We start from the raw sequence: 25,551 nt of genomic DNA, 5'->3' as shown, positions 1-25,551 counted from the left end.
GTAATTATTATTAAAAATATATTTTTTTTTAAAAAGATATCCCAATATCCATGATAAAAGTGTATTTGGACACTTAGGACTGATATTTATGATTATTATATCACTTAGCCTTAGTATGACATCATTACTGTTATCCAATCCAATCCAGAAATTCAGATTTAAAAGGTTAAATGTAATTTTTGTAATTTCCTTAGAACATGTTAATATTATCAATATTGTAAAAGAACTTCAACAGTGAAAGATTTATTCTGACTGCTCTACTGTACTGTAGAAAAGAGACACGGTATTTTAACCAGCCTCACTCACACACACACACACACACACACACGAGCGCAGTTTGTGTGGTATGTGTAATGAAAAATGCCAAATGACTCTTTCAGATGGAGCTTCAGTCATTTCTTACAAACCAGTCATATGGTGTCATTTTGGGGTTATTTTCTGAAACGGAGAATCAGAGCAGTGATGGAGATGGAGAAACTTGGCTGAGTGATTCGAAGCCATTTGGAAGTATGTGAAGAACGTGCTGTAAGTGAGTCATGGACTAGCGAAACTCTTTTTTCTCTCTCTCTCTAAGACACTGCGAGCTGATGACTGGTGCTGGTCAGGCAACGACGAGCGAGTTCAAACTTTAACAGCAAAATATACCCCAAATTAATAACAAACAACTCTTCACACAGTCAAGCTATTAAACCGATGTATTGCTTTCATCATAGGGCTACACAGACCCTTTATGACAACAGACACAAACCTAAACAAACATAAAGTCTTATTTCAGTATGTGCTGTTAATTAGGTTGGTTTTGAATTCTGATGTTACATCATTATTATGTGGTTCTGACATAACAAAGTCAGCTCCCGGTACTTTTAAAAGTTATAAAGCTGCACAACACCTTATGTCATACCCTTATGTCAACATCACTCGATTTGGGTGTTATGTCAACATGACAAACATTACCACAGCAGTCATTATGACAGCTGACACCTACTGAAATAAGCCTTTATACATGTTTATGTAAGTTTGTGGCTGTTGGCATGAAGGGAATATGTAGGTGTCATGTAGTCCTATGACCATCAACCTTCAGTCTTAAAAAAAAAAAAAAAAACATACATGCTGATTTAGCAACAAGACCTAGCGAGGACTGTGTAGTTCATGAGCAAAATAACCTTAATACGCAAGACAAATCTACTTCAATGTTGTATCATAAGACTTTACTTAACATGAGTGTTCATAGGGCTACATAACACTTACATAAGCCCTAAATGACAACAGAGATAGACCTACATAGCCTACACCTAAACCTGCACCTCACATAAAGACAGCTTCAGCCAGCTGTAATGGGGACATGACACCCAAGTCAAGTGATGTTGACATAAGGCTGTGTTATGACACTTTCCAGGCTTTATAACCTTTAAAACTCATGACAGATGCCTTTTGTGGTATGTCAAAGTCACGTAACTGTAATGTGATGTCAAACATCAAAAATATACATACTAAGTGTGTTATTACAGTGTCACAGCATGCACATAGGCATTCATACAAATCTTATAAGCAGGACTATCAAGTGCACCCGGCATAAGAGTCAGAGAATTTGTTACAATGCATTTTCTCTATGTCAGAATATGCCTGTTGGAATAAGCCTTTATAAAGGTTTATGTAGGCTTATGTCAGGTGTCATGAAGGGATTCATTTTTAATATTAATAAAATTTTTGCAGTTTGCGTAAAATTACATTTTAATGAACTATTAAACATGGAGAGGATAAAGGAGATGAGAAAGACAAAAAAAGCAGCAGAAGAAAAATTAAAAAGAAGAAAAAAGAGAGAAAAAATTAACTTCTCTTAAACACAAAAATCTTTAGCACGCTTCCACATTTTTCCACCAGTCAGTCCGTCATCGTGATAAAAGTTCATTCCAGCTGACAGACACTGTCAAGCTCCCATTATGCTCAAGCAGACTGTGTGACATAAACTCCAAAAAGATTCATCAGGAGGCAGAAGAATTGGTCTGCGCTAATTAATTCCTAATTGGCAGTATCTTTGTCTCCCCACGATTAGTCTTCCACAGAGACACACTTAAGATATGCAAAGAAGTGGCTTTGTGAATAAAGGGAGATTCTGCGAGTTACATTTCTCTGGCAGCCTGCCAGGTAAGGAGCTGGGTTTCTGTGTTAGGAACTCTACCTGTCCTGTCCTCTGGATGAACCTGGAACTTTTTTTTTTTTTCCCGGCAACGCTGTCAGCTCGGTCTGTAAATCTGGTGCGCTCCTCTGCAACGTTGTCTGAAGGCCTGTAATTTCTTATTGGCTCGTACGCTGCTTGTAGTCTGTCTCTCAGAAACACAGAGCTCAGATTCTGAACAGATTTCTGTCTCCTACTACACGCACTGTGTATTTATTTGTCGTTTCATAGCTCTGAGTCCTACATCTAAGAACTGATAAGATACATGTTGAAGGGCTGAACGGTCAGAGGCAGTGATATTCTCGCGTCAAGTCCGCTAGCTTTCCGTGCTCCGCTGCCAGAATGTACTGGATGTATTTATTTAGAGAAATAGAGAAATAGTAGTTACATACTGTGATAAATTATGTTGCAATACGCATACAACTTTCTGAGAAATAAGATTTTTTATATATATACATATGAGAGAGAGAGAGAGAGAGAGAGAGATTTAACATCAAACATGTCCAGTGTTACTCAGAACAATAAATTATTTATTTTAATATAATTTATTTGTTTGTTTGTTACATTTTTTTAAATGATTTGCTTTTTTCATGTGACTGTGTAAGGAATAAAGTGCTCTGTGTCGCGCTGTTATTATGACAGGTGGCGTGATGAAGCTGAGTTGCTGTTATCACACTGAAGTTGATCATTTTGCTATAACACGAGATGCTGATGTATTTTATTCCTCTTACACCACAGCAACTTGCCCACGATTACATTACGGTCATACTTTTTATCAGTTTATAGTTACATTTACATATTAATGTCTGCTAAACATAAAGTCATTCCCTCATTAGCTTGTCTTTTTTTTCTCTTTTGAAGTTAAAAAGATGCAAATGCCATGCAACAGAGAAACCGGAAAGTGCAACGTTCCTGTGTCAGAAACTTACAGCCTTACCTGGACCTGTAACCAACTGAGACTCCTTCTATAACTGTTAAATCAATGTTTTCTTACAGAAGACCTCACTATATCAATGATTTTTGTTTTGACAATCTGTTTCTTTTTTTTAATGTAGACCATCTGCTATATTAGTCCCTATGCATGTTGTCATACTTCTGTCAGTTCTGCTGGTACAGAAAATTGACCAGTTATATCTTATGTGGCATCAGATAAATATATACTTCATAAATACACATAGCAGCATTTCTGGTTTTCACTTCAGTATTTTTCATCTTCAATATTAACACATGGAACTTGTACCTCATTAATTATAACTGATGGATAAACAGACTGCGTTTCCTCAGGCAACTACTTCACCCAGTAATACTGTATTTACTAATTTCCCTCTGCATCAACATTACAGTAAATATTACATTCGATTCTGCAACCTGCTGCTTAATTAACATAGGTCACTTTCCCAGCATGCTGCTGCTCTGAGAATTGATTTCCATTTTTTTCCCTCTTTCCCCTCATACGCTGAGCCAGAGTTTTACTGTAGCTGTAAATAGAACATCAGAGCGACGAACAGTGGAAGTTTCAGAGAGTCCCTCATGCTGCCACTGAAAGTGGTGTTTGATATCCAGCAAGCGAGATGAGATGCTGAATCAATGGTGCATGCCGAGACCCCTGAGGCAACGTCGCAGAAACAGCCAGAGCATCACACATACGGAACGTCAGGTTGCTCTGAACGATTATGCAAAGACGACCAGGCAAGACTCGTGCTGTAAAGCGCCTCAGGGCCTGGATGCGTTGGACCAGTCCTCATAAACAAGCAGCGAATGCCTTAGATACACAACATGACTTTTAAAATCCTAACAGATTATAAACTTTCATACAGTTTCACAAAGTTTGAAGGATTTTTTTTTAATGAGAACAGATGCTCTTCTGGTGCTTGCACACTAATGACTAGCTACTCAATTTGTTACATAATTTGTAAACGAAATAAAATCTAAAACAAACCACTTCCTAGCATTGCTGTTTGCCCCACTAGCGGTGGTCATAAGGCGACGTACCACCTACATGACATTTACATAACCTCTTCCTGGCACCTGATATACAGAAACATACAGAAACATTCATTAAGGCTCATTTCACCAAGCACTTCTCATGCTGCTTTTGTTCCTACAATTTTATCTCAAGTTGACATAACAGCTATGTCAATTGACATAAGCTTATGTTATGACACTTCCCGGGCTGACTTATCCTAGACTATATAAGCTCAGTTCTGACCTGGTGAAATGAGCCTTTATGAATATTTTTATATGTTTCTATCAGTTGCCAACAAGAGATTATGCAAGTGTTATGTCAACTTATGTCAACATCAAGCTTCATGACAGATAATGCCAGAGTAATGAGCCTTTATAACCTTGATCTGTCATCTGCTTTAGGGCTACATGAAATATACCTAACTGTCATTATGGTGTTATGAAATTTTTGTAACAATCTTTATTTGAAATTTGTATTTTATTATTTTTTTTTGGTTTGTTTTATAGGAGTTATAAACCTCACAAATAAAGTAATGGCACATCGTGGTAACTCATGCCACTATGCGATGAAAGCTAATATGCTTGTGCAAGTTGTTGCTTATAAATAAGTTATAACTATCCCCTGTAGCTGTGTTCAAGTTCCACCAGATGTAATCTTGAAGCCTTGAACTCTTCTGCATGCCTCCATCTTCTTCCTGTGCATACAAATCCATATATTTACTTTCCAACCTATTAGAAATGCCTAGTGGAATAAACACGGCACTGAGAGAGCTCCAGCTCCTAGCCCACCTCGGCTCATTTTCCTCGTCCTCCCTCCCGTTACACATTTCAATAATTTTTATTTTTCTCTACGTGCATGTCGAACAACTCACAGCTTTAAAACTCATTATCTGAACCTGCAGCCATCATCGTTCAGCCGGGCCGCTCCTCCAAGAAACAGTGGGGGCAAAATTGTAACCTACGGAGCCATCATTATCCCGGCACGCTAGTGTTTGCGCGGCAAGACTGGCAAGTGTGCCAATTAAAGCAGAATAATTCGAGCCACCCTCTGTTTTGTTCTCCCCATGTAATGATGCGTAATGCAGCCCTACGAGCTTGTTATGCAAAGCATTGTCTGCAACATTTCCAAATTCTGTATACATAAAACATCATTCATACACTGCTAATATTTGCTATTCCATGTTAAATACTGTGTAATTCATATTTGGCATTTAAAATGCACTTGCAATATAAAAAAGTGTTTTGCTCCATTTTAAAATAATGATGAATGCAAACATTTATACAAAAGTTCAAAGTCACCTTTTCAAATCATAATTTCAACTCAACTGCTCTGGGAGCAATTGATTTTAGTCCACCTGAAATCTCTTTCTTTCTCTTTAGAGAAAAATATGTTTTCTTCGTCTAGTTTGGAAAAAATGCTTGACGTTGCTGTTACACAAAAAAGCCATATTAAGAAATCAAGATTCTATGAATATGGAAATTACAACCACAGATTTACCGCCTTCTTACTCTGGTAAACAGTAAGTAAGTAAGTAAGCATTACTTAGCCTGGATTTGCATATTGGATCTTGACTGGCTCGTATATTTTATGATGTTGCAACACTTTTCTGTTGCGTATCCAGTAGCAAGTTTTGAGGCTATTATTTTTTTATTTATTTATTAATCTGGGTTACTATTGAACATGTGACAAAAATATTGCCACATCATAAAATATATGAGCAAATCTGCATCCAAAATGCAAATTACAAAATGCAAAATCCTTCCTCTGGCAAATTCCCATCTCATAAAATTAATTTGCATACTACATGCTGATTGGCTTGTATATTTTATGATGCCAACACTTTTCTGTCCCTGAAAGAATTTAAAGAATAAAATACACAATTTGTAAATTTACCACTTAGTAATTCAGGTTAAAAATGGGCATAATTCTTAATTAACATCTATAACCCCTTTAATTTTAAGATCTATCTATGGTCAAGAAAACGGTAAAACAAAACAAAATCTGTTTTATGGACGTTCCCCAACATTAAATGTAACTATAAACAGATTAGAAAAAGTTGTATGTGTCCTTCTTTAATAAATAACAAATTGTAATAATCGCCAATTTGCTGTGGTTTAAGAAGGATAAAACAATGATTTTGGGGTGGTCATGGTAACTCAGCTTCATCACACCACCCCGCTGTTGATCATTTTATTTTAACTGTACCATATGGAGTGTTTTATTCCTTACATAATACAACCTGTCTTTATTTATAATGAATTAGGCAATTATAAAGAGGACTAGTCATAATCTGAGCTGCACCTCTAACCCTCAAATGAACATAACTAGACAAAGCATATTTTAAACGGATTTGTAATATGTATAAATATTCAGGAAATGTATTATAGTGTAGTGTTTGGCGTAGCAATGAAATGAATAGTGGACTGTGACTGTAATATGGTTCTAATGCTCTGCACAATCCATGCATCTGTGTTTCAAATGAAGGATCATCCAAATGATCGAAAGGCACATTAATCTCCTCCTCCCAGAGCTTTAACAGGAGCATAATATACAATATTGCTAGGCTGAGAATCCCAAATACATTATCAATGCATCGTAGAGAAGAGATTCTTCCTCCCGTATACCTGAGACGTACCCGAGCAATAAACACTTCATATTCATAATGTGCGCATGAATAAAACCAGAAGGCCTTGTTGCCTGGGAGACTACAGCACGGGCCAATCAGGCGCAGATCTATTAAAGGTAACTGGTCTCCCTGGGGTCTTAAATTCTCCTTTTATATGCTTCTGACAAGGGGAACAAGTGGCCGAGTGAGAATCACCCTATACTGCAGAATCAATAAAGGAAGTCCAAGCAAACACAAACAATAAAGTAGTACCAACGTCTCAAATTAAAGCTCTGTACGTGTAGCTTTGGTCCTTAAACAAATGACAAATAAATACAATTAACTAAAATAACCTACAGCAGGTACTGAGAAAATGTAGAGCAAAAAATGGCACTCATCAATGTTCTCATCACTCTATCACACAAATTGATGTATTAATTCCCCAAGTCATTTTATCAATTGACTACAGGGGAAGCTGAGTACAACCCAAATACAGTTTAGCAGTTTATATCATAGGGTCTTGCTCCTGGGCTTTCTGCAGTCCCTGACCTACACTCTCCACTTCCAAATGTTTCCACAAACTAGATTAAATGTGCCATCTAATATCATATTAGTGAAGATTATGTATATTTATGAAAATCACCTAAAATCCTCTCATAAATCCTGTCAGTTTGGCTTAATTAGCTGCCTAGTGTTAAATCCTGTCAAGTGGGCTCATGTTAGCTAGCTGTCTAGCGGTGAAGACTTTTAACATTTATAAATATGACTTAAAAAGCTACACAAAATTCCTGTCAGGTTAGCTTGTGTTAGCTAACAGGCTTGTATTAGCAGACAAGATTATGTATATTTATGAAAATGACCCAAAAACCTGGTCAAATAGTCTTAACTATCCTGCTGGTGTTAAATCCTGTCAAGTAAACTCATGGTAGCTAGCTAGCCAGCTAGCAGTGAAGACCTTTAACATTTATGAATATGACCTAAAATCATCTCAGAAATCCAGACACGTAGCTGGTTAGCATTAAATCCTGTCAAGTGGGCTCATGTTAGCAAGCTTGCTACCAAATCTCTGAAAATGCATGTTAATATTGTATATCAAGGACAATCGATTCTAGTTTACATAAAGTTGCAGGAAAAAATACAGAAAAAAGTGCTGCACCTTAATTTGGAACAAAATAACAAGTATATAATGTGAGTATTGCCATATTAAACTATTATTGCTCTACACTTTGTGTTCATTAAGTACCGAGTTCCATCACAAACACACTGAGGTTAGTGATGCTGACTTTGCTGTTTAAAAGCTAAAGCTCAGAGTTTTTCTCTTACACATCCTTATTCACTAAATACAGAAGCACATCACACACAGACACATCTCCAAGACAGCAGCTCTGCCCCTGAGTGTCGATTATCAAGCTGCAGATCGTGAACTAGAAGGAGGAGGAGAATGAGCGACAACTCACTGACGGAAGAATAGAGAGAGCGAACCTCGCATCTGTCACTGAGCTGACAGTATTACAGTTAATGATGCTCATTCGAAACGCCAGAGCACGTCTTGGGCCTCTCACCCACACACAGACATGCACCTGATGGGCCTCTTCCTCATTTGCCCATTGCCACTTACCCAAGTGGACATCATTTGTACAGCCCAGGTGTCAATCAGAGGATATCCCGAGCGGATGCATGCACCAAGTGGATGCAATGCCTTAGCCTGGCTAATAGTCTACTGGAGATGTGGTCATTTCGAGACATGTTAACAGTTCCTATTTGGGTTTAGTTCATCTCATTATTGAAGGACAGAGTTTAGAATTTGAGAAAGCAGTGATAATATGTGATCGCTGAGGTACTGAATAGAAAGCAGATATTGTACATGCAATGGTTTATCTGCCATATGATGTACAGGTATGAGGTAAATTTTTCCATCAAAAATCATTTAAATCAAATAAACAGCAAAATATTACACCAAGGACACCAGGGAATTTGTGTAACACACAAAAAGGTTCTTTCTAGCACCCAAAGTTTCCTTGTAGTGGGTTTCCGCATCAAACAGGGTTCCAAGCACTTTAGGGTGCTGGGAAACCTTACCTAATCAAAGAACCTTTGAGGAACACTCCTATACTCCTATATCGCTCAGAAACTATGAGAAAATAAGGTTCTATCTAGAGGACCAAAGGGTTCTTTGGTTTGACCCTCTAAGGGAACTCTAAACAATTTGTTTCCCTTTCAAAGAGGGTTCCAAATAGAGCTCCTTTATAAAGCTGGTAAAAGTTACCTAACCAAAAAACCACTGAGGAACAAACACTTTTTAACTGTATCACCGTACGTCATTCATACACTATTGTAAAATTAGCTTCCATCCATTTAACACCCTAAAGTTCATCCTTAAAAGGTTCAGTGTAAAGGGCTTCCCTTTCAGAAAGGGTTCCAAGTAAAACCCCTTTAGTACGCTAAAAATCCTTACCTAACCACAGAACTTTTGACAGAACCTTAGGTTACATTCAGAAGTCCAAATGGTTCTTTGGTTTGTTCTGCTGGGGAAACCTTTAAAGATGCACGACTCTAGCAGAGGGTATGAACCCATTTTTTTTGTCTAACAGCGTAGAATTCAAGGCACGTTTGGTGTTCATCTGCTTTGTTTTGAAACTCACACATTAGAAGCTAATGTTTAGCCTACCATTTTAGCTAATTAGTTAGCTTTGGCCAGGATGCACGGCAGCTGAGAGCACTTACCATGACGGAGATGTGAAGCAGGTGCACATGCTCATGCAGGCCCTGCGATGGCTCTCGCTCCGTGGGCTGTGTGGCCTGAAACAGCTGCTCCGAACTGCTCATGGACACGTGGAAGAAGAGTGTCCCGTTCTCCAGCCACTGCTGCTTCCAGTGCACCTGGGAGATATCGGCACCTGTCCCCGACATTTCTGTATGGGAAAACACAGAGAGAAAGCAAGCGTGAACTCCGTGATGCATTGCCGTTAATGATCTCAAATGAATTTGATTTCGATAATGCTGAGACTGATTAATAAGTGAGGTTGTTTCCTCGCAGTGCCGTGCAGATTAGCATCGGAAAGCTTGTCACTCATCATTTTGAACGTTGAAAACACAGATGTTTCCTCAACTCCGAGCAATCAATTTTCATTTTTTTCCCCAAACAGACACATCAGCACATGTTTATTATGCAGTTTCCAAACGTTCCAAGGGACACCTACATAAATGATATGATACCCAGATGCACGTCTGTGTCCATTTTTAGGGATGACACTTAAGACAGGATTAGCTTTGGTTGCCAGTTTATCAATAGTTAATCAAAAGCCTATTAGCCAGTGAATGCTCTTTGCAAAAGCAAAAGTCGTCTTAATATCATTAACTCCAAGGTGACACTGTTAAACGAACTTTGAAATTGCACTGGCACCAAATACTGTCAATGAAATGGAAGACATTTATTTAATTCAGTTCAATCCAATTTTATTTGTGTAGCGTTATTAACAATAGATTTTGTTGCAAAGCAGCTCAACAGAAATCAGTATCTTTAGATGTTTAGATTTAGATCCCTAATGAAAGACAATGCTGAAGGAAAAACTCCCTGAGATGATGGAGAAACCAGAGGGAACCCATCTTCTTCTGGAGGATACTGGATAGTGGGATTATTAGAAACGTGTTCTGTACACTCTTGGAGCACTGTCTGATAAGAAAATCCTCTGTTGCTCTGTTGTAGGGTTTTATAAATGAATGATTAAGGGATCCCCAGAAGGACGAGCAAAGGAGCCTTTAAGAGTGCAGTGTTTTAACTTTTGTCTGTGAAATTTCTTTCTGTTCTTGACTCTGGCCATAATTCAAGCAAAATCCCAAATTTTGAGAATCAGCAAATATGTCCACTTTTGGCTCTAATAATAATAATCAATAATACGCTAGCATCTTATTCAGAGCATTTAGCATAAAAAAAAAACAATTTTGCTGACCTTTTGAAAAATCTTCTTAAGATTTGCATTTTAATGAAATCATACCCCATCAGCATCAAAAAAAAAAAGCCACTACGTACGACAAGGTGCCACTCAGACCCTGGCATGGTGTTTCCTTTTGTCTTGCCTCTCTTGCCCCTGACTGGTACCCAGTGGGCTTCTTCATCAACCATGCATTGCCGAGCACAGCAGACAGTGGGATTATAAATCATTACTATATATTTGTTTGGTATATTTGTTTGTACCCACCCACAATATGGTCTAGCAAATTTAGTTGGTTCTATTTCCTAAAATATAAACAAACTAGAAGCCAAATTTAAACCACTGCAACTCTGACAAGAAGTTAGTAAGGACCGGCTCATGTTTATCTTAATGAACATGGTCTTTGTTCTTCGGTGTTTGGCAAGTTTCATACTCGTGCCACTCATGGTCACACCCGCAATGCATGAAAGTAAAAACCTCCTGACTTTTTTGTGTATCACAGGATCCCTGTATCGATGGGATAGTCCCTTCCTGGCAAGTTTTCTTGCCAAAAAAGAATACTGCACTTTCTATTCATAAAGAGCCCTAAGATGAGCAAAGGATAGTCTTTTATGATTATAGTAGAAGTTTTTGGTACAAATCTACAGTATTCAGATGAAACTATCCACTGATGCAAGGTTTAGACTTGCAGATCTTTAGGGTATCCGTGTGGGTGCATCCACAGCATCAGAAACCTCCAGTACAGCATCAGCATGAATCACAAAGGAACTGGAAAGACATTACTTGCTTGCTCACCAAAAACCTGGTTAAAGTGGAGCTTCAACAATAAAGCCCAAACTGAGTAAACAGCCTTAATTACATCAATGGCTTCATTATTAATCAGTCAAATCAATACAAAGAAGCAATGCACATAGCCAAAGTTAGCATGACCCATCAAACCAGACTCATTATCATTATCCATGCAGGAAAGATGCCGAGTTCAGTGAGATTTAGCTTTCCTCAACAAATCACTCCCTAAAACCTATTAGTGAATTGCTAAGAACTCTGTCGCAGTAGTGCTAACTTCACATCAGGAGGAAGGTTGTGCAAGTAAATCCACATTAAGTGGACTTGAGGTAGAAGGACCTTGAGGGGCGGGAACAAAGCACACATGATCAGACTCGCAGCAAGCACTGATAAAAGGGTAGGAAGATGGTTATCGAGGACACAGCACTGTTCTCCGATCAACCCAACCATCCTGCCGAGTTACCATGACCTTTGGGAAATGTGGTTGTGATAGTTCCTGAGATAGGAGAGTGAAAGAGCGCTGCCTTAGGGAAAAAGGAGGTGATTCTGATCAGTACAAACCTAAGAAACCTTCACGGTGCTAGACGAAACTCTCGGGGAACCCTTGATGTTTCTCTATAGAACCCTACAACAGAGGATTTCCTTTCCAGAAAAGGTTCCAAGTAGAACCATTGAATATTTTGATAGAACATTAGTAAAACAGTACTTCATTTAATCATTTAATAAGACTGTAGTATCTCCTAGGAGAAAATCCATCTGGCAATCTTAATTAATTGGTTTGTCAATCTGAGAGAACTCTTAAAGTTTCTCTTTAGAAGCTTACAACAAATGGTTTCCCTACTAGAAAAGATACCAAGTAGAACCCCTCCAGAAAGCCAGAACTTTGAACCATCAGAGAGGAACCTCTGAAGTCACAAAGACTTAAGGTTACAATTTTAAATAAAAAAAGCTTTCTGAGGTTCTTCAAGGGTTCTTTAGACAGCTAAAGGTTCTACATGGAATACATTCTGATAGAGAAACTCTAATCTCTAAGAGTCTACATTTAGTAAGACTCCTAAGTGTACCATCTGAAAGGGAAAAATAGATCTGTCAAACTTTTTTTTTTTTTTTTCTGGAAACTTTACAACAGTGGATTTACCTTCCAGAATGAGCTCCAAGCAGAACCCCTCCAGAAATCTACAACTGTTAGACATCAGAGAGGAATCTTTGAAGTTGCAAAGGTTTAAGATTAAACTCTTAAAAAGAATCTTTCAGTGGTTCTTCAAGGGTTCTTTGGATAGTTAAGGGTTCTACATGGACCCCTTTCATTGGGGAAACCCTATACTATAGGATTCTACATACAGTAGAACCTTAATAAGATTACTATCTCATAATTAGCCTGTACTATATCATAGGGGAAAAGATCTATCTGGCAACCTTAATTAGTTGGTTTCTTGCTCTGGGAGAAGCCTTGAAGTTTCTCTGTAGAACCTCACTACAGAGGATTTCCCTTCAGGAAAGGTTCTAAGCAGAACAACTGCATAAAACCAGAACTGGTTAACCATCAAAGGAACACTTAAAGTTACAGAGGCTTAAGGTCACTCTCTTGACAAATAACTTTTCATTCAGGCTTTTTTGGATAGTTAAGGATTCTACTTGAAACCCAAAGCTCTAGAAATCTACATAGAACCTTAAGGGTTCCCAGAACAGAGGGAACCAATGAACCTTTATGGCTCTTGATGTAAGATTTTGTCTAAATTATTACACTCTTAGAAAATCAGGTTAAAACTAGAGTCCGTATTAGGTCTTTTCTCGTCATCTTCCTGATGAACCCTATACAGAACCCAACAAAAACTTCCAGTAGGAAGCTAAGAGCCCAAATCTAGAACCATATCATGATACTTAAAGACATTTTTACAATGCAGTATATGGATCACAGTATTAAGCATCATCAATGAAGACAAAATATACAGTAGGAGAACAATATATATATATATATATATATATATATATATATATATATATATATATATATATGTATATATATATATATAGTAATAATATTAAAAGCTATTGTTTCTCTAGTGTTGTTCTTATTGAACATCACATTTTTTTAAACAAAGAATTAAAGAATAGTGGGGAAAAATGAAACAAGAATTAAAGTCCACCTCTGTTTTCTGACTCCTTTAACAGGTTGCTCTTCAGCTGCTGTGTGTTTTGAGAAATGGATTTCTTTCAGGCGTTCAAAAGTCTCTAAACATAAATCTATAACAGACGCTGAGCAACGACTCCTTTATTTTTAAAGCTGGAGTCAGCAGACGTGTGTGTGCGCGTGCGTGTCCTCAAATGATTCATTGTTTTTGTGAAACTCAGCTATTATGAGTCAAATTCCCAAACAAAAGTTTTGGCATCATTTGGAGTAAAGACTGAAGTGTCCGTGTGTGTTTGATCTGATTCGACTCATCAGCTATCAAGCGATTCATGAGCTGGAACATAATGACAAAACCCAACATTGTAATTAACCACCACAGTTATAAAGTAATTAAATAATCATCATTTCAGGTAATACTTTACTGTAGTAGAACTGAAAATTAATAGTTTAAATAAATGAATTGTACTTATGTTCAGTTATGTCTTCCATAAACACTTTTCTAATATTTTCATTCAAAGCACTCGCTACAAATGAGAAACAACAGAACTTTTTTTTTTTTCCTCTCTGGACCTAAACCTTTTAAACTTTACTTATAATGTAGTGTATTATGATAAATTCATAAGATTTTTTAAAAATTTATATAGTAAAAATTTTAAAATGTACAATAATAATAATAACAATAATAATAATAATAATAATAATAAAATGCCCTTAACTCTAACCTTAATCTAGATGAGTTTTCAAACAAAGTGAGCTTTGTGAATTGTTAGAAAATCGGTGTGAGACAAGTGTGTTTGACAGATAGATGGATAGATAGATAGATAGATAGATAGATAAGTTAGTGTTTTATAACTAAGTAAGTAGTTAAACAAATGCATCTGATTCAGAATGCATGAACTGCATGCACTTTCCTAAGTTTCACTCAAGTATAATTCTGACTCGCTCCTTTCACTTTCACTTTTAATTAAATATGATTTTATAATATCCATAATTGAGCTTAAGTATAATCTTTCTGTACATTTTTAACCAACATACTTGCTTTGAGGCATTGAGAGAAACAACAACGACAACAACTTTAATATTCATACTGAAAGATGTGCAAATACACTGTGAAGTACACACACACACACACACACACACACACACACACACAAAAACCCTTACAGAGTATTTACTGCCTAGTGGCATGGTAGAAAATGCCCAGAACACAACTTACAGAGATAGAAGGACAAATACGATCATACAGCAGAGGCAGCACAGCAAACTGGAGCAAATCTCCACTAAGAGCTGCCAGGATTGGATTAAATAAGAACTATAGCTGAGACTCTAAATCCAGTTGGGATGGAGAATGCTCCTGGACATTTATAAAGTTACAGGCCATGCTCACAGAGTTCAGACTCTCACTAGTTTCATGTTATTGCACTACTTGTGCTACTTCAGTTTAGGGTCATGGATGTGTTTTTCTGTACGCTAGATTTTTCTCTCGATAATAACAGTGTGACATTTGGTTAATATAACATTTATAATAACATTTACTAATTTAAAGCATGTTCATGTATCGTGAACATTTTCAAAAAAAAAAAAAAAAAGATACTAACATTATGATGGGTTATGCTGTTAGAGGAAAATAATCAACTATGAAGTGATGTGATGAGGCGTAACTCCTGTTGCTAAATGTTTAATCGTCCTAAAGTGTTTATTCATCTTATAGCACAACAACTTGCTGATGATTCCAATTTTTAATTTAAAAAACGACATATACTTTTTATCCGTTTATAATTACGATTAATGTTGTTACGATGTTTGTCACTTACATTATAGCAGCTATAAACACTTGTTCCTTCACCAGCTTCTCTTTCCTCTCTCTTGAAGTTAATAAGAAAAAAAAAAAAAACAGACTCGGGTTGTCATGCTTCTCAGAAACCGTAAAGTAAACTATTCTGTCCTGAAGATGTCAGAAAACTTAAAGTTACAGCTTTAGCTTTGATTATTACAAAGTGCTGACACTGGAGACTCTTTCTATACATGTTAAATAAACGTTTCCTTACAGAAAACTTCACCATATCAACAATTTTTTTTTTATTCACATGAAGCAAGGTCTGAGAATGAGGTGTTACTATAGAAACGGTAATGTATTAGAAGGACAGCATTAATATGAACCTTGATTTCATATTACCTGTGATTTTGCAGCTGCGATCTGTCAAAGCTGCTGTTATAGAAAATTAATCTAACCAATCAGGTCGGAGAATTCAGCAGCGCCGTGTTGTGTAATACTAATTAAGTAAAACGTCTAAAGCCTGAAATTGAGAATGAGAATTTCTGCTAAATCGTCAGGTTGGAATTTAGTAGAATGTTGCCTTATATTTAAAGGTGTCCTCATTCAAATCCAGTCATAACACATCTTTGGACATAATGCAGTCTATAAACCAGTACTGAGCCACACGGTAGGCCTCATGTGGCATAAAAGACTCCGCACAATGAAAGTATTCTCTCCAGTTTATTTTAGAGTGTACATTCCAGGCAGAAAGCCAAAGCTACAAAGGCGTTTCAAATAAAATTAGGATGGATTTCAGCTCCGGCACAAAGTTAAATTCATCAGAATAAATCACGTAATAAACTGGGGCCGGGTTAAAGCATAACTGGAATGAGATCGCTCATAATTTTCAATTAGCTAATTTACAGGCTTTGTTTAAATCCCAGCCAAAACACCCACCAAAGATTTCATTATATTTTAGCCTAAAAAAAGTGAACATAGCAAATCATAACCTGCATGATAAAATAAAAACTATGAAATTAAAAAAAAAAAAAAAACTACCTGGCATAACAATACAGTCTTGAAAATGTATTACAATTGCATAATTCCAGTCATATTAAAAGATATGAAGGTTGGGGTTAGGGGTGGGGTTTAGCATTTGTATCTTTTCTTACAATTGTATTTACATTAAACCGAATTAAATCCAGCCACATCACAAACACAAACTACTTTAAAGCCCTACTTTTAATTGCTTTCTAATAAGGTTAATGTTTCTGTGGGTTCTTGGGTAAATCTTTCATAAAGCGACCAATCAGAAGCTAAGTCTGCTTTTGCTTGTCCCTCCCACTTACCATTTAAGAAATCTATACATTCATGATTGGACAAGCTTTTAAAATTTTATCAATGTATGGAACAAATGTTAACCTGGTCCACAAAGGAACGGAGGGCTTTCCATCACACAGGCTCAGAATATTAGGCCACACCCACTTAAAACACTCAAACTTTTACCCAATTGCTGTTGTCTCCAAGGCCAGATTCATACCATGTTATAATGTATAAATAATTATTAAAAAGCATTAGTTTTTAGCATTATTTATATATAAATGCATTATAAATTGTTAAAAGAATGTATTATAAGTTGTGCTGAATGTATTATAACATATGAACATGATCATAGTTTATTATAGAGATGACCTTCATAGAAAGTGTTATCTACACAATTATACATTTATATAACCTTTTTAAATAATTAATACTTAATGAAATACTTACAAGCATTTATAAAGGCTTAATTTAGGCATTATAAGGAATTTGATGCTTTATATGATGCTTTATAGTCCATTATGGATATTGGATTCATAGACAGCATGAGGTGACATTTATGATTACATTAAATGCAAATATACATTTATTTGATTTTTCTGTTTGTTTGTTTAAATGAATCTTGCTTAGTCAATACATTTCATTCTAATTCTTTAATACCATAGGAACAGAATAGACTTTCATAAGCTTTCGTAGGCAAAAGTGCTGACACTGAGTGTAATAACCTGAGCACCAAGCAAAAATATTCACACCACACGTTCACAACTGAAGGCTCTGGACTCGGTTTATAAGACATTATCAAATTCAAATGAATAATAATGAAGGGAAATCAACACCTTCAAATTGACCCGAGTCTAAATAAAGCATAAGCGCAGAGAATAAACTAGAACTTTAATAATCTATCTTAGCTGCTGATAAACAGACGGGAGGACTGATGTACGTATAAAACTGGCATTTAGATCGGATTAAGTGCTTAATCTTGGATACACCAACAAGAGATTGGAAAACAGAAATTATTCATTTCACCTTGCCAATGTCCTCCAGTGCATCCTCAAAGGAAGCGTAATATAGATTCATACTGTGTCAACATGCAAGCAATTTACAAAACCATCTGTCTCACCCGCCTCCTCGCCATCTCCCCGTTTATATGCTTTCTGTATAAAAGGATGAGGAACTGTGATATTCCGTGGTATTCTCTGTCCCCGAGCTGGTCAGCCTGCTGAGACTCGGATGTCCCTGGGCATCTGGCCAGATGTTAGCGAGGGAACATTGTCTCTGCTGTTTGTAATTTATTATCAGCGTGCCATCGACTACTTAGCAATGCTCTGTCCTATTGACCTGGGCTAGATCTCTAGCTTTTATTGTGTATTTTAAAAATATATTATCTGCACCACAGTTCATAAATAATAAATATACCCATTTTCAGTTCTGATTGGTCAGAAGGTGTTGATTAACCTTCTGTAACAGCACACGGACTTGTGCTGTTACGCTCTGCATAAATGGATAAAAACATTATCTCTGATAGGGTGAAGTTTTCTGTTTTATTTAACATTTATGGGAGGAGTCTCCAGTGTCAGCGCTTTGTAAGAGTCAGAGGTAAAGCTGTAACTTTACGCTTTCCGACATCTTCAGGACAGAGAACGCTTCATAGTAGAAAGCTATTAAGAAAGAAAGCTATTGAGAGAAAGAAAGAAAGAGTTATACTGCTACGTATAATATATTAATAATAATAATAATAATAATAATAGGCACAAAAATGTGCTAAAGCATGGCCGACGGTGTGGATGGTGAACATGGAGGTCTACTGCCACATTCCTTTAAAATCTGCCCGGATTATGAGGAAAGCAGAGCAGTTCTGGAAAGAATCGATGGTTGTTGGTGAGAGAGGAGCGTAAGGCTCAGGTCAGAGCTCGGAGCACACTGCAGTGATCTACTCTAGAGTCCTCATCAACAACCCGGTGTTGCCCCTGTGGTGGTTTTTATCGCACCTGATGTCCTCTGAAGCAGACTTTCAGTCAGCATAATGCTCATGTACTCCAGCTTTGTGGCCAGGAGAGCTTCTCCCTCCGCACACAATCAACACGGCTGGCTGAGAAGATCTGTTTCCTCAAATCATATTCGCTCGCTAGGAGCCAGAACACCTCGCGCCCCATTTTACCTCTACAGGCAACATCACCACAACCACGGAGGGATGGAAATAAACAAATACGAGAGAAATCAGGGGAAATGTAACCGAGTTACTGGCAGGGATACATATCTAAACCTAAAGGTCTCTTATTCATCTATTCATAACCACGTATGTATTTTCATCTAACTGACGCACAGTGTAGAAGGTTCAGAGCTCGACTCGACTCATCAGAATGACCTGTTAAACGTACACATCAGAAATAATACGTATATATTTATATATTTATACATTTATACATTGCAACTTGCAAATAAGACAAGTGATTATTAGACATGGAGATATGTTCATTTTATGGATTTCACTTCGAATAATTTTTCTTTAATTATGATTATTTTACAATGAGAACACACCCAGATTGTTATTTCATAGAATAATCACTTTTAAAACCTTAGGTTCATATTCTTAGGTGTACAGTTATAAATCATCACTTTAAATAAGAAAATACTCATAATATTAAAAGAAACAAATCTCTAAGTCAGACTTTAAGTCCAAAGAATGAAGGAATGAACTTAGTAATGATGTAGATGTTTAAAGACTAATAAACAGGACATGGTTCGTGGGAAATTTTCAGAAAATGGACAAAACAATGTCAGTTTAAAAAAAAAAAAAAACTGGGAGGCATTTCTTTCAGCATCAATGGGAAAAAAATGATGTATTCCAAAAATAAACACCCGCTGAATTTCAATCTACAAAATAATAAAAAGCACAAGAAATTTTTTGCTTGGTGTGGGAATAAACATCTAAAACTATACATGTAAATTATTTAGAATCAATCATTGTAAATTTGTATCTACGTTAAGTCAGTGTAGAATTGTAGGCAAAAGTTTGGGCACCCTTGTCCAGCTTACATATTTTGTTGATTTTTGAACAACCGGATCTCACCTCTGGGTTGAGAAACTTACTGACCGCTCCAAAGCACCTACACTCGAGAATCTTTCCAAAAATGTTGAATAAATATCTCCTAAATATTAGGCTTAGATTATGTGAATGAGCTGTTACTACAGGAACTATCTGTGCTGTTATAGAAAATTAATGAACAGCTTCTGATTACAGAACTCGTCATCTTAATCAACACAACACACATTCTGTGTTAAAAGAAAAATGAATTGACCATCGTTCATGCGTGATGTCACAACGCACGCTACATGTACACTGCTTAAACTTCCAGCAATGTAATGCGAGTGTACACAAGCCTTGAAATAAATCTTTCCTTCTCTAAACAGTTGTGTTTTTTCCGTCTCGCTCTTCCTTGCTGGAGTTATTCTTCATCATGAGGTCATTCTGATTGGCTGCTCCGAGGTGATCGCAGCGTGCGGTTGACGGTGTGTGTCCCTGTCAGAGAGGTGACAGGTGGATAGTCGGGTAACAAGTGTACAGTACATGCTCCTCGCTCGCTCTGATGAAAGCTGGCAGCTCTTGAGGCACAAAACAAGCTGCATTCAGCCCACGCTGGAGCTGCGCTCGCGCCCCGTCGCCACCTCAACCTTTAATCATTCACACCATCGCACGGCTGTATACTCCCACATGAAGTTAAAGAGATAAGAGCTCTTCTCAGAGCACAGCTGCTGACTAAACATAGACGACTGTGACTGTCCTGTCCTAGCACAACACCGCTTACTGCTGGGGTCAGCAAAAAAGAAAGAAAGAAAGAAAGAAACGGAAAAAACTCTTCAGCACAGGAGTCGAAACTCAGCTTCAAGAAATCAGCAACACTCCACTTTATCATTTGGGTTGCACAGGCGGAAGTGTTTTATTCCTCTTACACCACAGCAATTTCTCAATGATTACACAATCATTCTGTAATTCTTAATTCTTAACGCCACTTAGTACTTTTTTACCCATTTATAGTTTATATTGATTTAAAGGCTCAATGATCAAACATATGGAGAAATTGAATTTTATTTTAAAAATGTATTTCGTACCTAATTTGTATATGTAAAATTTGAACTTAGGAATTATTGGCTTCCTTCAAGAGAATGGGTAAAAATGGGTAACACAAATCCCTCCTATTTTAACTTCTTAAAAAAGAGGGAAAAAAGTATGTTTTCCCTTTCAAAAACATGTGGCTAAATTATTGGCACTCTAAGTATTGTATTTATTTGTTTGCTTGTTTATTTATTGTTCTACCTCTTCTCCTTATTATTAATATTAGTTTCTGCCATCAAACATCATGGAGATAATTATAGCTTAAAAATGCTGCACATATCAGACAAATAGAGAGGCAGACAATCAAACAAACAAACAAACAAACAAACAAACAAACAAATAAGGATGATTACTCAAGAAAATAGTTGACAAATTTTCCAGGAGGAGAATGCATGAATAGAGTAGAGCACAAGAATTTACAGTTAATGTACATTTTATGAACTACACTGCCTCGAGGTATTCTAACATTTGTTTATTTTATAATAATAATAATAATAATAATAATAATAATAATAACTCAAGGCCAACTTGATGTAAAAGTATCATATAATCAATTCTCATTCACTGTACAGCTCCTGAAAGCTTCTGTAATTAGATGGTAAGAGAAACCATAAACGATGGCCCTGGAGGACGCTAGTCTTCTAACTCTGATTTAATGCTTCCATCATTTCTCCTGACACAAGATGTTGAAGTGTGGCGGTGCTGTCCAGAGCATGTGAAGCAGCTCAAAAAAAAAACATGTCAAGCAACTCAAAACAACGTGTCAAGCAACTCAAAACAACGTGTCAAGCAACTCAAAAAAATCTGAAGCAACTAAAAAAAAAAAACATGTGAAGCAACTAAAAAAAAAAAAACATGTGAAGCAACTAAAAAACATGTGAAGCAACTCAAATTTAATAAATTGCTGGTGGCTTTATCAGACTCAATAAAAAAAAACAATAACTACAAAGATGAAAGCTCGGGTAATTGAACAATTTCGACTCTCAAAGCAAGAGCAAAAGGTGCGTATTATCTGCTTGCTTCGGTGCACCACACTGCAAATTAAATATTAGGACATTTTAATGCCAGTCGGATGTCTTATTAAACCTGAAAATGAAATCTCCGGCGTTCGGCTTGCAAGGACTTCATTAAAATGCATACAATTAAAAATGTTCCAGGCTCCCAGAGAATCATTGGTTGAGATTTCTGTGCTGCATTGTAATGCTGTAATTTGCCTGCCACAGTGGACCTGAGCTCCAGCGTGGAGTATTAGCCTGATTCTGCCACCGCCGTAGAGGCCGGGACTGAGAAAAGGAGAACGAAGGGTGCGATATCCCGCTGTGGTGGAGCCGCCATGGGACAACAGAGCGGTAAAAAATCTGCAGGGGTATCTGTGGGAGCCGGAGCTCATGTTCCAGAGGGAATAAATAAAATTAGACAGGGCAGGACGCCCACGGACTCGGCGTGCTGCGAGTACGAAAATGCCAAAATGTTGATTTTTACTTCAGAAAAGTTACACCCTGTCATTTCCAGCCATTTCAATAATATTTTTAATTTATATAGCTCCTTTCTCAAAGGCAAACTTAGGAAAAGAAATACAAGGGTACAAAACAGTGATTAAACAAACATATCCTTCAAAAGCCTTCAAATGCTGTTGCTGTGATTAAATTTTTAATGGTGTAGCTGATCACAGATCATCCAATGCAGGCCACAAGGCCACAGCGCCACCACACACCACCGCTGCTCAAAGCAGTCTCAAAGTCTCCTAAAAGCGTCTCAAAGTTAAGATCATGGTTTCTCACTTGAGAACGTGTTCAACATGATGCTCTACTATTTAACAATGGTCTTTGTGCAACAATGCTTTTGGCAAACTTGGCCCAGTACATTAGCAATCTGAGTGTTAAATGTGCAGAGCAGAGAGAATTATCCTGTCCGAGCAACAGCAAGTGCAAGTCAATCCACGCAGATTAAACACGGAAGATCAAATCCAGAGGAACTCCAGCGCTCGAGCTTGCGTCTGGAGCACCAACACGAAAGACAACCCACGGACAAAAAGATTCAAATGATAAAACAAAAGACAAGTGCAAAAACCAAACATCAAACCTACACACATGAAAAAGGACGGAAAGAAGAAATCTCCGGAGAGAAGCTGAAGCAAACACACACACACACACACACAGCATACTCTCAACCTCACACGGAAACTGATGTCATGTTTTTCTGGTGTGGTGTGATCATGAGGCTAGGAGAGTTCATATCTGCATATTTATATATTGAGTCAGTTTGAGTCTTTGTTGAGACCATTAGGACATACATAATGCAATAAAGCCTAATACAGTGGCTTGTCACTCAGAAATAAGAAAATGAATATATTACACTGATGTCTTTTTCTCTTTGGAAGACAGAAAGCTGCAGAAAATAAAAACATGGCCACAATCCTTCAATTTTCTATGTTTGTAAGGAAAACTAATCAAACTTTACATAAGGGCCGTTCTAACACTATTTTAGGAAAATACACGAAAAAAAACAGGTTTTGTAAAATAATTTCTCTCTTTAAGCACCATTATCAAGCTCCACCCACCACTCATACCAAATTAATTATCTGAATACACTAGGCCACGCCCTCTCCTGCTACAACACGGTTAGAGAAATTAAACTTCAGTCTTTGCATTAGCTCTAAAGGTCATGGAGAGCTCGCTAAGCTAATTGGAGCATTTATCAAAGAGGATAACTGACCTGCTGGGGTGCAAGTGAGGCTTGTTTTGGAAAATTAAACCGTGTAGATGAGATTAAGGTTAAAACAGGTTTAATAGTAGCTGAACTTTAGATGTACTGAGCAAAATAATGAAAAAAAAATCAATTAGTAAAGCACTTTATTGCACCTGCTTTACGTATACGTGCTTATTGCATGTGAATATGGAGAAAAAATCAGTGTAACTGATGAAAACATCACAGTTGAGACTGATCGATAGTGTCATTTGAACATTTTGACCAAAACCAATAAATATTCTGGAGCTGTAATTGTGCTTTTGAGGCTGTGGTGTTTGGAGTGCTAAGTTTTAACATGGCTAAGATGCTAGCTGTAGCGGTGTAGAAGCAGCAAAAACATCACAGAAATTACTAGCTTGATTTTTTTTTTTTTTTTTTTTTTTTTTGGAGGGGAGCAATTAAGACAAAAATGAGCAAAATTACCAGGAACAAAAACAAACAAACAATCAAAAAAGTAAATTAGTAGTTACAGCAATTACTAGCTTGATTAGTTGATTATTTTTGGTTTTTTAGCTACAATTTTAAGACAAAAAATACAAGAAACAGGACAAAACAAAAAAACAAATATTTATAATAGTTACTAGCTTGATTAGCTTGTTAGTTGTTTTGTACTTGGACAAAAACAAAAACAAAAAAAAAAAAAAAAAAAAGAGACACTGAAACTTTTCCTAACTCGGGAGGGAATTTTTAGTTGTTTGGCTTTTTACACACAACTTTAAGAAAAGATTGATAAATGGGGCCCAGTGTCAGCAAACGAAGTGATGAGATGGGTTAAAATGATGTTATGCCTCAGATTCAACATTGAAAAAATGATTTTAAAATAAATAAATAAATTTCATTTTTAAGTGTTACAAGAGAGCTTAAAAAAGGAAATTGTGCTGTTATGGTACAGAACGACTCAGTGCTACAGGAACAGCTCGGCGTGAGGCGTGTCAGAACAGGAGCGATTGAGAGCGCTCGGTGAACGAAGCACGCAGCGTTCCCACCGTTTCCCGTAACTTAACGCTAAAGCCTTGGAGGAGCGTCAGCACAAAGCGATGCGCTGTGCACTTCAGCTACTTTGCACTTCACCTCTCGTCCTTCGGAGGCTATTAGTGTATGGAATAACAGACGTCTCGTGTGTGAGCTCACGTCCTGCGGGTGTGGAGGTGCTGCTCGGGTCCTGCATTAGAACGCCGCGAATTAGCAAGCGCTAAAGGCTGCTGCTGCTGGAGTCTACTCTACTGCCCTCTCTAAGGTTATTATAGGGCAATAAAATTATACAGAAATCATAAAAACACAAACATACCATACATAGCATCAAATACTGAATCAATAATGGCTGCGTTACAACTTAAAATAAGTGGTATAAAATATTTTTTGGTAGTTTTGTACAGAATAAACTTTACATGTAACATTTTCACACACTGAATTAAAAAGAAAATAAATATCCAAAATCGCAGTAACTCATCATCTATTATTCAATTTGAACCCGATTACATGAACGAATTTCCTTTATATGTAAATTTATGCAAATTCAGCAGCGAACGTAGGATACAAATTTTTTTCCCCCAGACTAACTACATTTTCATAAAAACAATATTTCTTGCATCAAGGTCCCTGTGAATATTTTGTGAATAAATTCATGCATATTCGTAATAAATGAGGCCCAATGTCTGAATTTTGCTGTCAAATGAATAACAGTGTTGATTTTTTTTTTTTTTTTAGCAAAGAATTAGCAAGTACACAAAATGTGGTTAACTAGCATCCATGCTAATTAAGCACAAGCTAAAGATTTACTCAAAATAATTTTTTAATGAATATTTTGCTTTTAATTATAATTTGGTAGCAGGGCCGTAGTTTCAACATGACCTCGTCAGTCCGCATGACAATATCACTATATTACTGGGGATGGTATCACTTAGAAACCATGAAGATGGCTTTGGACTGGAATTGCTATGATAGCTTGAAGACTGCAATTTGCCATGACCGGTTTTGCACTCAAGTCTCCATCAGTGAACAGTTTGATAGACTTCAT

The 25,551-nt window shown here is 36.9% G+C and overlaps 1 protein-coding gene across 3 annotated transcripts in view; it reads right to left on the bottom strand.

Moving 5' to 3' along the window:
- The window catches only part of LOC113531323 (astrotactin-2), a 371,532-nt gene that overhangs the window by 269,359 nt on the left and 76,622 nt on the right, over nt 1–25,551 (bottom strand). For all 3 annotated transcript variants that reach the window (XM_026921980.3, XM_053230640.1, XM_053230641.1), the window contains one exon: nt 9,472–9,659. In XM_026921980.3, the coding sequence (XP_026777781.1) occupies nt 9,472–9,659 (188 nt within the window). The remainder of the gene's footprint in view (nt 1–9,471; nt 9,660–25,551) is intronic.

Source organism: Pangasianodon hypophthalmus, chromosome 27 (assembly GCF_027358585.1).
Source record: "Pangasianodon hypophthalmus isolate fPanHyp1 chromosome 27, fPanHyp1.pri, whole genome shotgun sequence".
Classification (NCBI taxonomy): Eukaryota; Metazoa; Chordata; class Actinopteri; order Siluriformes; family Pangasiidae; genus Pangasianodon; species Pangasianodon hypophthalmus.
The sequence above is the reverse complement of the archived record's forward strand: the minus strand, read 5'-3'. Positions and strand labels throughout refer to the sequence as shown.